Source organism: Molothrus aeneus, chromosome 10 (assembly GCF_037042795.1).
Source record: "Molothrus aeneus isolate 106 chromosome 10, BPBGC_Maene_1.0, whole genome shotgun sequence".
Taxonomy (NCBI): Eukaryota; Metazoa; Chordata; class Aves; order Passeriformes; family Icteridae; genus Molothrus; species Molothrus aeneus.
In genome coordinates, this window is record NC_089655.1 from 6155508 (window position 1) to 6170637 (window position 15130).

General features: G+C 47.2%; 3 protein-coding genes across 7 annotated transcripts in view; all 3 read right to left on the reverse strand.

Moving 5' to 3' along the window:
- VPS8 (VPS8 subunit of CORVET complex) overlaps nt 1–3688 on the reverse strand; it is a 64095-nt gene extending 60407 nt beyond the window's left edge. Inside the window, exons 1-3 of the mRNA XM_066556642.1 lie at nt 3568–3688; nt 2822–2890; nt 1276–1406 (exon numbers count right to left, since the gene is read on the reverse strand). Of these exons, the coding sequence (XP_066412739.1) occupies nt 1276–1406; nt 2822–2890; nt 3568–3675 (308 nt within the window). The 5' untranslated portion in view covers nt 3676–3688. The remainder of the gene's footprint in view (nt 1–1275; nt 1407–2821; nt 2891–3567) is intronic.
- Nucleotides 3689–3833: 145 nt separating this feature from the next.
- On the reverse strand, nt 3834–10207 carry NME9 (NME/NM23 family member 9). Of its 2 annotated transcripts, none has more exons than XM_066556923.1 (8): nt 10105–10207; nt 9887–10010; nt 7433–7490; nt 6769–6872; nt 5572–5643; nt 5023–5133; nt 4541–4616; nt 3834–3921 (listed from the first exon to the last, which is right to left on the reverse strand). In XM_066556923.1, exons 2-8 carry the CDS (start codon nt 9917–9919, stop codon nt 3917–3919), a joined length of 459 nt encoding a protein of 152 aa, XP_066413020.1. In that variant the 5' UTR covers nt 9920–10010; nt 10105–10207; the 3' UTR covers nt 3834–3916. The 2 variants fall into 2 exon arrangements, with proteins under 2 accessions (XP_066413020.1, XP_066413019.1); XM_066556922.1 differs by having other exon boundaries at nt 5020–5133.
- A 1367-nt stretch (nt 10208–11574) lies between these two features.
- ARMC8 (armadillo repeat containing 8) overlaps nt 11575–15130 on the reverse strand; it is a 62920-nt gene continuing 59364 nt past the window's right edge. For all 4 annotated transcript variants that reach the window (XM_066556691.1, XM_066556690.1, XM_066556689.1 and 1 more), the window contains one exon: nt 11575–14070. In XM_066556691.1, the coding sequence (XP_066412788.1) occupies nt 14037–14070 (34 nt within the window). In that variant the 3' untranslated portion in view covers nt 11575–14036. The remainder of the gene's footprint in view (nt 14071–15130) is intronic.

A 15130-nucleotide genomic window follows, 5' to 3' on the forward strand; every position in this document is an offset into this window, starting at 1 on the left:
CTTCTCCTTGGGGCCACAGAATGAGGTAAGACATGAGATAATCAGCAAAGCCCTGCTGTGCCTGCACACAGCTTGGTTTTAACTCATCTCCTGGAGCAAAAAAACTGACTTCCCCAAATAAATGGTCAGTTTCAAGCACATGTCTGCGAGCCTTAGAATTCACTAATACATCCTGAAAGAACACTTCAGCTCTTTCAGTGAATGAGGAAGTTTAAGCCCATAAAGGTGAGTAACTATGGAAAAATGCACAACTGGAAAAGGCTCATTAGGAGAATACAGACCCATAGGAAAACTGGGTGTATGGTAAAGAACAGCCTCCAATTAATACACAGCTCACTTTATATGAAAGCTGAAGTGCTTCTGTTTATGGAGAAAATGTCTTTAACTAGTGCAGGATCAGTTATTTCAAAACAGCTCTGGTAAACTCTAAAAGGCAGGACAGGGAAATTCCCCAGCAAAGCTGCAATTTTGTTGCCAAGCTCACACCACCAGAGAGCCAAATTCCCAAAACTAGCAGGGAACCATTGTGTTCTTCTCTCTCCAGAGGTGCACAACCAAGCAGTTCCCACAGAGGTTCATCAAACATGCTGTTGGTAGCTGGTATTCTGACTAAGAACCCCTAACCATGGCAACCAGCCTTACCCAAAGGTGACAGAACACCTCCAGGTTTTTCTGCATACTCTCTGCTGGAAGAAGTTTAAGACACTTCAGGTAACATTTCTCTCAAATAATCTTATTTGAAAAAAGAAGGGACAGAGAGTCTGTACACCACCCTATGTCAACATAAACCATCAGACTTCAGAGTGTTTATATCCTGTGCAACTGCTCATGGCACACAAGGCAGCCATGGGAGTGGCTCAGGCCATCATTTGAGTCATTAACGACACACATCAGCATATTAATTATCACATATTAGATGTCAATATTAGCAGTCCACTCACAGAAGTGACAGCAGTTGCCTTTTACAAATAACCACCAGCTGCCTGCAGACTAGGTCAGACACCCTTTGGAAACATTTTCTTTAGAGTCATCATGATTCAGTGTTTTAAAGATTTCATTAAAATTTGGAGAAATTTAACTAATTCATCTCCCATAAAATGCTGTTATTGCTCAAACAGGCCAGCACCCAAAAATCCCATCTTTGCCTAAGTGACCCTGGAGGAATAACAGTGTCTTGTGAGAAAAGGAAAACAATCCCATCTGTTTGTTTCTAACAGATGTAAGCAGAACCCCTTCACAAATAGTTTGACCTCCCAGGGCATGAGGCTGCAGTACCTTTTCAGGTGTGTCCTATCCCCACTGTCAGAGCTGGCCACAGAAGAGGTGTCATAGGAGTGTGCATCTGTGTTATCAAGGTTCAAGAGAAAGGGATCCTCCAAAATGAAAGACTCCTCTTCATCATCAGTCTGGAGGGCGAGAATCACCACAGCTTGCTAAATGTTCAACATGCACAACAGCAGAACTGAAACACTAGCAAACAGCATCAGTTCAGCAGGGAAATGGAGAAGGAGGGCACAGGAAAGCCTCAGATTTAAAACCCAGAACTATTTACTACTTTACTGGGCTGATTCTGTGGAAGGTTTCCAGAAGTCACAAAAATCACCACAGTGGGCTGGAGAACAAGGCAGCTAACCTTTATTCCCCAAATATTTTGTACTCCATCAAAACTTTAACTTTGACCTTTAACAGAGCTATTTCCAAGTCCCCAAATTGCCAAGAGAAGGTCTAGAATTATTATCATCTGCTCCAGCACTTCACCAAGTGGCACTTAGAGCCCAGAAGTCCCTCCAGCTACGCGAGAGTTGATTTTGCTCTTTTCTCAGCTCTTCTGTTTGCAATCTCTCTCTCCTTTCAGCCTTAGCCTGGAATTTTTTATTATAGTTTTTCAAAAAGCCCCTCTCCCTGATGTGTTCTAAAAGCAGTGCAGCTCCTGTTGGTCTCTCAGCACAAAGCCAGAGGGAGCAAACACAAATCAGCCCCAGCTGATGGCAAACAAGCAGGGAGCAGAGCAGCTGCCCCTCATTTCACTTAAACCTGGCAGCCCTGTGCTCATTAAGCAGCTCTTTCTAAACTGCAGCTGTTTGTCTTTTTGGCTCAGACAGATTGTCCTCTGCTAAAATCCATTTCAGAAAATGTTTTGCCAGTCATTCCCATCCTCTGTTTACTGACATATTGCAGTAAGACTTTGTCTGCATTGATCTGTATTTTCTTCATTATTACCTCTCAAGTTTAAGACTTGAAATCTACTCTTCTGACATGGATGACACTGCCTATCCTTACAGTTTGAGATGATACAAATTCACTACACTTCCACTACTCAGGGCACCAGTGGAAAAAGGACATAGCTACCCCTATTACTCCTCTTGTTTCTAACCTGTCTCTGTTTGGGACACCTTATATGTGAAAGGAATAACACAAACGAAGCTGTGAAGACTAAAGCTCTTATCTCCTCCCACAGCTTCAGAACTACTCTGAATAAGCTGCAATTACTTTTAACTAGAAACAGCTGTTTGGTGACCCTGATCTTTAATAGGCTGTCTAGACTTCAGGTGACTCTCCAGATCTACAGATGAATGCTCTTGGACTTGATGAAAACCTTTTATGCTGCAGCTGTGGATATTTAAAAAAAAAACCACCAAAATTCCATATCACACACAGCAGAGCAATTACTCCACTGAGTATGCACCTGCTAGCTATCAGCATCAGGAAACCATGAAACTCTACAATTTTGTTTTCCAGGAAAAACACAGTAAGCAGTAAGAATAGAGGAAAAGGAGCATGAGCTGCCCCACCTGACTCCCCTGTCCGATGGTTCACTCACCTCATTTAGGATGCTCTCCAGCGTTGGAGGGGTATCAACTTGAGGAATGTCGAATTCTTTGTCGTCAATCTGTACATCAGAAACCACAGCCTGAGTTTAGGTTGCCTACTCCGCCTTCCAAACAGTAATTAAAGCCACATAAAAGCAGCTATGCACACACGCCTCTGCGGGAAAGGAGGAGAGCTCCGGGCAGGCTCACACACAGCTTCACCTGGCTGAGTGAGGATAATATTTCCTTCTTGGAGGCTGTGTGAGACTTATTTCCAGAAACAGTCATAGAACACTTCTGATGTTTTGAGAATAAACGCGCTATTGCATTATAAAGAGCTTTGCAGCAAGAGTGAAATTAGTTGACTGACAGTGTACCTGCTACATGAGGCACCCGCCATACAGAACTTCGGGGCTTGTTGGTTTTTTTTCCTATATACAGTGAAGCACGCGAAATTTACAGTAAATGACAGTGTCACCATACAGGAACTGGCACAGATGAGCCTGGGACCCACCCCGCCGAGCCTCCCTCCCTCCCGGGTGCCTGAGAGGCCCGGCCCGCCCTCGCAGGAGTCTGAGGGGAGCCGCCGGCTCTCCCTCCCTCCCTCCCGGGCTGTGTGAGGGCTCCGACCGTCCCCGCGGTGCCTCAGGGACCCTCGGACCCTCCCTCAGCGCACCCCCGGCCCTGGGGGGAGCGCCCGGGCAGGCACAGCCCCCGCGGCCCGGCCGTGCCGCCTCCGCAGCGCTTCGGGACGCACCAGCTCGCTGCGAGAGTCCAGCTCACGGTCGAGCTCCGCCACGCTCAGCCGGTGCACGGGCGGCTCCGGGCACGGCTCGGCCTCCGCTGGCTCCAGGGCTGCGGCCATGGCCGGGCCGGCTCCGGCGGGACTCGAACCCGCGACCCGAGCCGCCTCCCCACGCAGCCGCAGCGCGGCCGCCCCCGCCCAGCCTTAAAGGGGCCGCGCGCCGCAGGCGGGGACCGGGGGGACACAGAGGGACACCAAGGACACGGAACCGGTGCTGCTGCTGCGGGAAAACCTTGTATTTATTGAAAGAGCTCGCATCTGCTCCACGGCTGTGCTTGTCATCCCGGACCCGATGGGTGCGTCAGCCTCCGAGGGAAGAAAATGAACGAAATTAACAATAGGCGCAGAAAGGAGAGGCAGAGACCAACATCCTTCACGCCCTTTCATCCCATGGTGCTTCAGCTAAAGCCAGGAGCGTTTTGCTTCGATTCCCCATATTCTGGAGCCTAAGATTTGGTGTGCACAGGGCCAGGATGCAGTATTGTTCCAGAAAAAAAATGTCCCTTTTAGGAGAAGATGCAAAAGCCTTTGGGAATTGACGGCCAATTTTAGACAAGGCAGGAGATGGTATAAGCAGATTTGGAGCCCAAGCACTTGTGTTTTCTTTTAAAAACCACCTGGAAACAGAAAGCTATGTGGGGTCTCCAAGGGCCCTCTAAGGGCAGGGGGGGCAAATATAAGATAAAACACATTGGAAAGATAAATACCCCCAGTTTCACAATGCCAGACACCCAAACTATGGGTATGTTTCAAGGTGACTCTCCCTGTAAGATCCGATGTGCAATACAACATCTCCCCATGTGCCCAGGTGGAGGAATGGCCCCTCTGGTGTCCCAGCAGCAGCTGGATCCCTGCTGGGGGTTCCAGCTTTTAAAGGTTCCAACTCAAGGCCCAGAGAACATCCTATACCCGTGCCTTGCCTTACCTGTTAGTCCTCCCCACTGTTCCTCCTGAAGGGGAGCTGTGCTTCCCTGCTCTCTGGAGAAGGCTCTGTCTGGCACCTAGCAGCAAGAGCACGTGGATGGGACAGGAACACCCCACACCTCCCTTCCAGGTGACCCTGTGCCAGGCAGGGCCCCACATCCCAGCTCCCCCTGAGCAGGAGCAGCCCAGCCCTCCTGCTGTCCTGGGCCAGGCCAGCTCACAGGGACAGCAGGAGCTGCCTCTCCAGAGTCACCTGCTGAGCTCTCAGTCACTGCACAGCAAGAACTGGGGGAAGAGCATTCCCAGGAGCAGGCCAGCAACATCAGCAGAGAGCTGAGCTGCAGGCTTTAGAGATGCCTTAGGAGCAGCAGGTCACACAGAGGTGAGACACTTTTGCTCCTGAGAAATGTCATTACTTCAGACCACACACACAAAGCCAGTGCACATCTACAGGTGTCTGAAGCTTCAGTGACCCATTACCACCACAGGCTCTCCTCCATGGAATCCCTTCCTTTCCCCTGCCAGCTGTTTCAGGATGGTCTTCTGCAGCAATGGTGCATCTGCTCCTCTTACAACAGCCACTAATTCTCCTCCCTGGAAGGTGTGGAAAGCAAATCAGTCAGCAAGTGCTCAGGTTGTGTTCTCTGGGCTCTGGAATTCCCCACAGCAGCACATCACCCACACTATATGTACCAGGCCCTCCTCCCCTCAGAGCTGCTCTGCTCCACAGCAAGAGGGAAACTTTGGAACAACATGCTTTGTGCCTCCTCATCAATCTCAGGAGGAAGCAATGCAGCTTGTGAGAGCAGTGAGCTCCTGCAGAAGCAGCAGGCTGAACCTGAAGGCTCCACAGGGCAGCACAGTGGCTGTATATTCTTATCTGCACAGCATTTGATTACCAGCAGATACAGAGCAAATAAAGTTGTTCCGTATTACGTTAAAGAAATAAAACATCCTCCCCAAAGGACTGTTGTTCCCACCAGCACATCATATTTATTGCTACTCCACCACTGGGAAAATATTTTCACTCACTGTATAAAAGAGAAAGACAGGCTCACATTGTCCTCTGTATTTTTCCAGAGCATCAATGGAATCAACTTCAGCCTAAAAGGAATATAAAATAAAATAGGTGTTTCTAGAAAAGCTTTTCTGCTCCAGAGGGATGCACACACAAGTGCCTGGACTCAGACACTCTCAGCTGGCTGGTACTCACCCCCCACACAGGAAAACACCTCTGGGCCCCAGACTTAGGGGACAAAATGACACTGGTAGGAAGCAGGGGCACAGCCAGCTCACAGCTCACTTCCAGAGCCTGAGAAGCAGGCAGATGTCACCTGCAGGAGCTGGAGCAGCACTCCTGTGGGACAGGGATATCTATTCCCAGCAGCTTGCCTGGGTGAGTCCCAGAGAAAAAGCCTGAACAGTGAATTCAGGGCTCCTGCCCATGAGGCTGAGAAGTGCCAGGAGGAGCTGCAGAGGCAGCAGAGACAGGAGGTGAGCTATGAGAAACCTCACTGTCCTCAGCTCTGTCCTCAGTCCAAGCTGCCACCAGCCAGGAGAGGCACCAGAACACAGAGTCACCATGGCTGAGGCAAGGAGGGACTTGTGAAGGGCTCCAGCCCCAGAACCTGCCCAGGCCAGGGCTGCTCTCAGTGATACAGGAGGTTGTGTCAGTTTTGAGCTTTTCCAAGAATCAGCTCTGCACAGCACTCTGGGAACTTGTCCCAGTGTCCTACACTCCCACCTGAATACTTTTCTAATACACACCCACCTGAATACTTTTCTATTTACTTGGACCTTTCCCTGCTGCAGCTTATCCCATTATCTCATGTCCTGTTGCTGTGTTTCCCTGACAGACATCAGTCTCTGCCTTCTCCATCCTCCCCCACTGGATATCTGTCCCTTTTCCTCTCCAGGGTGACCAAATCCAGCTCCTTCAGCCTCTCCCTGTACATCAGAGGCAATGTGTTAATAGCTCTGTCTAATGTAACTGGCTTACGTAGAAAATCTAGAAAGCATAGAGCAGTTGAAGCCTGAAAATCCTTAATTATATGAATTCTTATAGATATACCCAAGATTCTGTATGTGGCAAGTTCACTCCCAGCAGCTGCAACTCCTGCACTGCTATGGTTTGGGCTAAATATTGGAAAAGGAAGTGATTTCAGCCCTTGGACCTCAGCTGATTTCAGAGGACTGGGTATTTTCAAGCAGTGCCAAGTGAGATCTTACCACAGCAAAATGCAGGAGATTACTGCCAACTTCATTCTTGATTTTTTGGAACAAATTCACTACTGGTTTGCATGGGCCACACCAGGCTTGAAACACATCAACAACTGCAAGCAGGAAAATGGGTCAGAAGGAGGCACAAATGGGTCAGGTTAGACACAGACCAATAGACCACGTGCTAGAAGGGCTGGATTCAGCTCTGAACTGGAAACCCTCGCAAGGTTTGAAATGCTGCATCAGAGGACAGAATTACATTACAAAATAACAAGCCAAGAATAATGTGGAGGAGTCTTAAGTAGAAACATGGACATGGCTGTGACCTTGGAGATAGCAGATTTCCCAGGGAAAACTGCTGCAGAGGTAGAGCACATGAGGTTTTCCCAAGAACCTTGGGAGCCAGGACTGTTCCTTGTGCTGGGGACAGTCCTGTTCCAAGCAGTGGAGACTGGACCAGCACTGCTTGGATTGCAGGATGACTGTCCTACATAAATGAATGTCCCACAGCCTCCTGCTGGTCTCAACTTGGTTAGAATATTTTTTTTCTTCCATTTGGGGTAAGGGGCATGGAGAGACTGGTTAAACATCCTTAACACCAGTAATTTTTAACAGTCCTGGCATCCTCTCAACACAGAACAAGAGCAATTCAGTGTGCTGACCAAACCCTTACCAATGAGTCCTTTGAGACACAGCACTTCTTCCCAAAGCTCCTGGCTAGTAATGTTAATCTGTGTGGAAGATTGAAAAACACAGTAAAAGCCACAGTAATTCATCAGGGACTACCCAGTTGCTGCAAACATATTGACAAACCACTCCAGAGGGACACAGCTGCCTGAAGAGGCATTACCTGGGCACTCAGGAAACTCCTCTGACTGTGTTTCTCTCAGGATGTCTCACAAGGTCCAAGAAAAGGCAGAGGGAAAGGGCAGCAGCATCCAGCCAAGGGCAAGTCCTCCCCTGTTTAGTGGCACTACTGGAACAGTGGCTGCTTGGGGGTCCCAGACTCGGTTGGGGGTTGGCAGGGGGCCCCAAACTGGGATCCCAAACCCCAGCCTCTGTCAGGGTCTCCATCTGCCTGCCCAGAGTTCCAGTTGAACCACACCTCGTTCAGGCCTAGTCCTCACAGGGGTTATGAACTGCCTGATTCTCCAGCAGCAGTTTCTCACCTTGCCTGCACACAAACTCTACTATTTGAGATGTTTCAGCCTTGATAAACTAAACTAGCAAATACACAATTTCCATGATGTCTGGGCATTAGAGGGTGGTCTGAACCCAGCATGTCCTTACCTGAATTCCCTGCTGTTACCTAAAGACTTCCAAAGCACAGTGAGCAGAGAACACAAAGTTCTAGGCTGGGAAGGGCCTGTGGAGTCCTTCATCTAATCTCCTGCACAAAACTCAGCATTAGATCAGCTTGCTTGGGATTGACCCTGTCAAGGATGCCCTAGACCATTCCACACACAGCACCACCCACTCTATTATCCCACACTCCCAATAATGTTATTAGAAAGGATATAATCCTTCACATTTTCCCCATCTTCCAGGACTTGCCCTTCAGGATGTACTTAGAAAAACACAGCAAATTAAAATAAAAAAGGCTTCTGGAGAAATACAAGATCTGGTTTTGTTCATCCTGAACAATGAAGATTCCTGATTCCTTCCTCAGTGGGTATCATCAACCCCAGCTACACTGAGACTGCAGTGGAAGAAGTAACTTGCACCAAGGCCAGCTATTTCAAAATAATTAACACAAATGGGCATTGAAGGGCTGCTAAAACCTCACAGCCAAGAATTGCAAGAGTGGAAACTCCAGTGCAAATGAAATGCCCTCTCCCAGGTGTTCAGAGCTGTGTCACTGGGGGTCACAGAGGGCAGTTTCTCCAGGGCCTTGTCTCACTCAGGGAACAGGGAGCTGTTCAGACATCTCTGTTTATTTGCCTGTTCAGCACATGACCCCAAGCTTCGTTTTCTCACAGAACACCTGCAGAACTACAACATTTAATTATTTATTCCTGGTGCTGGGACCATCCTCAGAGTGTTCCACAGAATGCTAATGGGTGTAAATGATTTATCACAGTATTTTGTGATAATGAATTTGGCCATAAGTTCAAATGCTGGCACTCTTCAAGGTGCTTTGCTAATTTGGATATCCTGAGGCTGCTTGGACTTGGCTTTTCTCTAACAAAAGCATATCCCTTCCAGGACATCCCCTCATGTCCTACACAGGTTCAGCTTTCATCTGCAGATGTAAAAAATCCCAGCTGGGCAGATGGTAGACCTGGATTTCCCTTCACTGCCAATGGGGCACAGTCTAGTTGATGTCAAGTTCCCCATCCCACAGGAACACATCTGGACAAGTAGCAACAGAAACTACTCCTACCTTCATACAATGCCCCTCTTTCCTGGTTACACATGTTCACATTTCCCAGTGTAAACAGGGAAGAAACAAGGTCATAGAGCCCATAATAGCTTTCATTACTTCTCTCTTGTGAAGACTGAACTGCTCTCAAAATTTGAAGCAGATCTGCAGAACCCATTCTTGGTTTTCAATGTTTTTGTGTTGTGAACTGCTCTTAAAACCCCCTTCTCCCCATGAAGTAGTTATAAAGCATCACTAGGTCACCTGTACAGTATAAACAGGAAAAATTCCTTTACGCATCACTGTGAAAATAGATTGTTCAGCCTTTGAGTCTTTCTTGTACCTTCTAGCTTTTCTACCTTTACAGCAATCTGTCTGAATACATGACCTGGTCAGAAATGTCCAGTAATTCTTGCCATCCAGGACATGTGCCAACCCCACACAAACTCCTAAATGTCCTCTGAGCTATTAACTTACAAAACAGAGGAATTTTGGTCTCTGACAGCAGCCAAACCTGTGCTAGGCCCCAACGGCCCCAACCACAACCTGCAGCAGCTCCCTCTGCACCCCACAGCCCTGACTGGGGACACATGTGACCTGCAAGGTCCTCCCACATGTCCCACATGCCTCCAGGGACGCCTCTTCCCCACAGGGACCTCACAGTGGAGCTTTGCCAGCAGAATCTGAGATACCCCAAGACTGAACTCCATCCTTTGCACTTACTGAGAGTTTACAAGGTCTGCTAAAGGCCTGGCTACTACTGACCTGCAGCACTACCTCCTTTTTCTTTGCAGCCATCCTTCTGCAGAACAGGGTTCTTTGAGCAGCTGTCCTAAGCACAAAGCGCTTTGATGGCTTCTAACCAACCTGGATCCAAGTACTGGCCAACCTGCACCACAGAGAGAGGTTTGTACCAGGCTCTGCTGCTCCAGCCCAGGCACAGCCCCGACAGCAGAGCTGCAGTGCCCCAAACCTGGACTCACCTTTGCTCACACCTCCCTCAAGAGCTGAGGTGCTGCTGCAGGGCCTGAACTGCAGCTCCCTTCCAGGGCCTTGTGCAGCAGCTGGCAGGACCCCAAGGCTGCCATGGCAGCGCTGGCAGTGCCAGGGGAGCGTCAGCCCAGCCCAGCCCAGCCCACTCCCTCCCTCCCTCCCCCGTGGCCGGTGCTGCCTGTAGCTCCATCTCCCCTGGCACTCCTGGAGCAGCAGCTGCAGGTGGAGCCTTTCTGCCTCCTGTGCCTGCCTCGCCTGCCCAGCACCCCCAGCCCAACACTCACCCTCCACTCCAGTCTTCCCACCTCTCTCCTAAGCTGGGGGCTCAAAGCAAGGTGTGGATCCAGCTGTGAGCTCGCAGCACTGAGCAAGGGTGACCCCTCCAAACAAGCTCAGGTTGTGGAGGTCTGTGGTTTTCTTTTCCTCTCTGCAGTGAGAGCAGTGCTGGTGCTCAGCACCCCTGGTGATGCTGTTTAGGCAGGGCTGCTGCTCTTACCCCATCCCTTCCCACACCTGGGCACACTGGGCTGCAGGGGCACATCTTGGAGCTGCTTCTTGTCACACAGCACACAATGCCTGCTGGCCTGGTCCTCCAGCTGCTCACCATCCTCCTGGCTGAGGATTCAGGTTTTGGTGCATCAAGGCCCCTAGAATGTCTCTTTTGGTGGCAATCAGTCTGCAGAAAAGCCCTGATGATTTTGACCACCACTTGCAAACTGATGGCTCTTGTGCTCACATTTCAGGATTACCAAAGAAAGCCCTTTTAAAGCCATTTTCTACTCTTCAAGAACCTAATCTCAGGCACCTCAATTATTCCTCTGCTTGCTGTGTCACTGCTTCAGCAGTTTTGTGGAGGCACAGCATCCACAGCAATAGGTAAAGTCTGTAAAAATAAATTTTAAAAAGTGTGAGATGTTTGCCTTTAGAATATCCTGATACAAGCTGCTTTACACAGGTTACTTGGCTTCTTTCACTGCCACAATGCAAATCTGTAACTGGAACAATAGCCACGAGATGTTTTATTTGATTTTCTGTGTGAGAAAGACAGTCCAAATATGGAATGAAAGTGGTGGGGAGAGCCAAGGGTACCATTGTCTGACAGCTGGTGTCCCAAATGCCCTGCTCAACTTCAGTCTGTGGCAATGTGTAACCTCTGAAAGGAGGACTCCCATCACTAGACCCATGTATAAAGAGAGGACATACTTATCAACATCCGTCAGAATGGCTTTTCAGCAGAGAAATGGCCCAAGAACAGCAGAAATCCTGGTGATTCGTATGATGTCCAGACAAACTTTGCTTTGGTTCTGTAAGCAATCCTGGAATTCACAAGCTGCTGCTACCTCATTAAGTTGGGAAAGCTCTGGGTGACCAGGAAAGTCTGCCCCACTGATTCTCAGTCTGTAGAGAAGCTGACATAGAAAGCTCATATTTCTTCAGGAAGCTGAGAAAAAATCTAGATGTTCTGGTAAAGTTCTTTTTATTTACAGTATTCTTCTTTTTGTACATACCTATAGCAACATCAAAAATTATTCACAAATTTTAACTGAATGTAAAAATGTTCTCATCCAACAGTTTGTCCTCTCTATACCTGTGGAAAACGTCAACTGTTCTCATGCAGCAACAAGATTGTCTGAGCATTGGTTTTTAGTTTTTCTGGCAGAATCTTAGGAAACCACCTCAAAAACTGTACAGAGATATACTTTTACTCACCTTTTTTCTGAACACCTGTAGGCACCAAAGTTCTATAGGATCAAACTCACATTTGCTTTTAGAAATGTGAGTTGGGGAAGGATGAGAAGAGATACATAAGAACTCGAGCTCCTAAACACAGGCAGGAGTGCAAATGGAGCAGGGAGATGCCCACTGGACAGTTTGGCATTTACAATAACTGCCTCAGAGCTTTTTTCTCAGTTCAAGCAAAAATATATTTGGATTGAATTTTATAAACAAGACTTTGCTTCTGAGGTACTGAGATTTAACAAGTTCTCGCATATTTTTACTTTCCCTTTTGTTCAACCCCCAAAGTCCATCATGAAACATGTGCAGAAGGACATTAAAAACTGCCAGTCACTTACTGCAATGCCAGGGGGGAAAGTGTCAGGTGCTCACTTTTATTTGTCTTTGAGAGTGGAAGAAGTTACATGAAATGCAGATATTCTCCTTTGCAACCAAGTGATAACAGTTATCTGATATACAGCACATTCAAATTCCAGGCCAAACTGTGGTCATATTTTCTGACACAAAGAGTTACCTTGGAAAAAAAGTAAGGCTGTCATCACAATTTGACCTTCTGATTAGAAATAAAAGATTTAGATAATTATCAAAATTGGTTAGCAAAGTTACAGACTTCTCTTCTTGCTGCAGCCTTCCTGAAGCTCAGTGTAAGAGAAGAAGGATTTGGTTTAAGACATTGGCTGCAAACTCTAGTGCCTGTTAGTGCTATGTAAATACAGTGTCTGGAGAGTCTGACTATGAACTATGGTCTAAACTGAAACCAGAAAGGAGACCTGGGCAGAGTCAGAGCCCTGAACTGCCTGAGGGCTCTGCCATTCCAGCCTGACCTCACACAGTCCCCTTCACTTGCACTTGTGTTTCCACCTGCTCACTTGCAGGCACCATTTCAGGAACATCTGGACAGTCCAGGCTTCTGGATGCAGTCACACCCCACCAATTATCCAGCAATCTAAATCCATGCATGTGTGTATAGCTGCATATATACAGAAAATCTGGAGCAACATTACTGAGTATAAAACAAGACAGAACCCACAGTTTTTCCATCCCTTCCCCAACTTAATGCACCCAGTTGATCATTTGTGGAAATAATTTGGAAGTCACTTAACTATTTGTGAAGATAAAGGATGCAAAACAAAAGCAATCCATTAATCCTGCTTGCCAGCTCCTTCTAGTCTCTGGAAGGTGTAACTTCTGCAACACACTTTGCTCCACTGATATCAGTGATCAGCAAATCCTTCTGACCATGAATAAGCCAATCCTTCAGCAATTAGCTGAGCAAGTTCCTGGCTGGCAAAGCAAGTGCTTATTCCTGCTGATCTTGCAGCCACCTGCTCCTTTCTGAAAAGCATCAGTCATGCTAACCCTGAAGTATGAGCTTGTTTTCTAAAAATGTAAAGAAACCCAAACCAATGCAGCTGGCCCATTCCATGGATTTGAGCATGTCATGGATACCAGGTGACTTTGTATTGTGGCAAAGAACTCTTGGACCTTGTCAGTACAGAATGTGCTGCTTGGAATTTGGAGTCTATTGTCTCCCTCTATTTTTCTCTTTAAAAACAAAGTATAATGTAAGTTAAGCTGAAGTTCAGAAATGCATATATTTTACTTAAAAACATTCATCTCTTCAAAATTCAAAATAAACTTTATGGGATACAACAGTTTGGTTTTTTTTTTTAAATAACATTTCATTCAAACGGTATATAATTCATTGAAGTATTCGTACAGCAAACAATGGTTAACCCTTGAAAACCTGTAGAAAAAGATTTTCACACAAAAAAAAAGGAAAACCAAAAGTGAGGTCTCACACCCACACACTCAGCCCAGCACACACACGCACTCGAGCACCCACGCACCCACACAAGGCTGCAGCAAAAGCAGAGAATTGGAGGCCCAAAAGGAAAATGATGACTGATTGTTCTATCTGAGAGTCCAGGTAGCTCAGGAAAAAAAACCCCAAAAAACCAAAACAACCCCCCCCACCCCGAGTCCTCTGAGTAAAGAAACTACCTCAAGAAAATTCTCAAGTGCACTGGAGACCTGATCATTCAAACTGTTTCTGCAAAGCAGCTCCCTGCACCTGAGAAAAATGCAGCCCAAGGTGACTTGTGCAAATATAAGGAGTCAGGAGTATCTCCTGCTATTCCTTAAGTAGACATGAGGGGTGTCCATAGATTCAGTTAGTCTTTGATCATGCAAGGTACTGCTGGAGTGCTGTCTTCGCCCTGCAAGAAAGAACAACCCATTAATTACAGGAATCTGGCTTCAGCAGCAGCTTCACGGGCAGGCCCAGAATGTGCCAGCAGAGAGGGAGGGAGGATGGCTGAGGAAAAGGCTCCCACACTTTGGAAGGATCTGGCCCGTGGTGCAGAAGTGCTCTGTGGGGGTTGTAACTGTTAAAGAATCCCCCTGGCATCCAAGGATAACCTGATCCAGCCAAGGACACTGGATCCCAGCACAGAGGCACTCCCAGCATGGTGGGCCTTCCAAAATCCGACAAGAGCAGGAACTGAAGAGCAATTGCTTTCTGTAATACAGGTGTACCATGAAAAGCAGGTCTTTGACCTGAGAAATCAAGGAGTGTCAACTCAGAATATACTAGAGGCACATTGGTCCTGTCAGGAATCCTGTAGGAATACTGGTCCCACCAAAAGCATACAGTGAGGTGAGTGGGAGGAAGGAGCCAGTCTAATAATGCAATTTATGTAATCTAATATTGCACAACATTTTTGTTAAAGCAAAAACACCTCCCACCAGTCTGGGGTTACAATTCCATCATCATGTGGGCTAATTCTGAGTTTCCTCCCACCTGAAGTGAGACACTTTGCTCTTGCTTTGTCCCCCACAGCTCCCAACCTGCTATCATGACCTTAACAGACTTTTCCAGGACCTGATACAACTCATCAACACAGAAGAAGATTATTTATTTGTTTCTTCCCAGCTTCCTGCTGTGATCACAAGCCATAAAAGCCATAACAGCTCAGGGGGATGCTGGTGTGGCAGCAGTGGGATATCAAAATGTTCCTGATGACCATTTTCAGGGCTAATACTCTGGTATAGATTTTAAGATGAGAAGCCCTAACTTTACTACAAAGATGTCTAAAAACACTAGAACATCTTTCATAAAACCAAGAATACCAAATTTAATGTATTTTAAAAACAACTGCACAGTTTTGAGTTGTGTTGTCTGTGTGTGACATCTTTCAAAGATCAGATTTTCTCCTTTGTACAATAAATGTGGGCTGTTGCTAACTGTAGGTGGGATAATTGCAAAAGGTTAACATA

Excerpts from the sequence above, each read along its gene's own strand:
- NME9 (XM_066556922.1), bottom strand. The coding sequence starts at position 9,919 with ATGGCTGCAAAGAAAAAGGAGGTAGTGCTGCAG. Across the intron at positions 7,491-9,886 it reads AAAAGGAGGTAGTGCTGCAG|ATTAACATTACTAGCCAGGA; the intron begins GTCAGTAGTAGC and ends TCTTCCACACAG. Across the intron at positions 5,134-5,571 it reads CTGTCTTTCTCTTTTATACA|GGAGGAGAATTAGTGGCTGT; the intron begins GTGAGTGAAAAT and ends CACACCTTCCAG.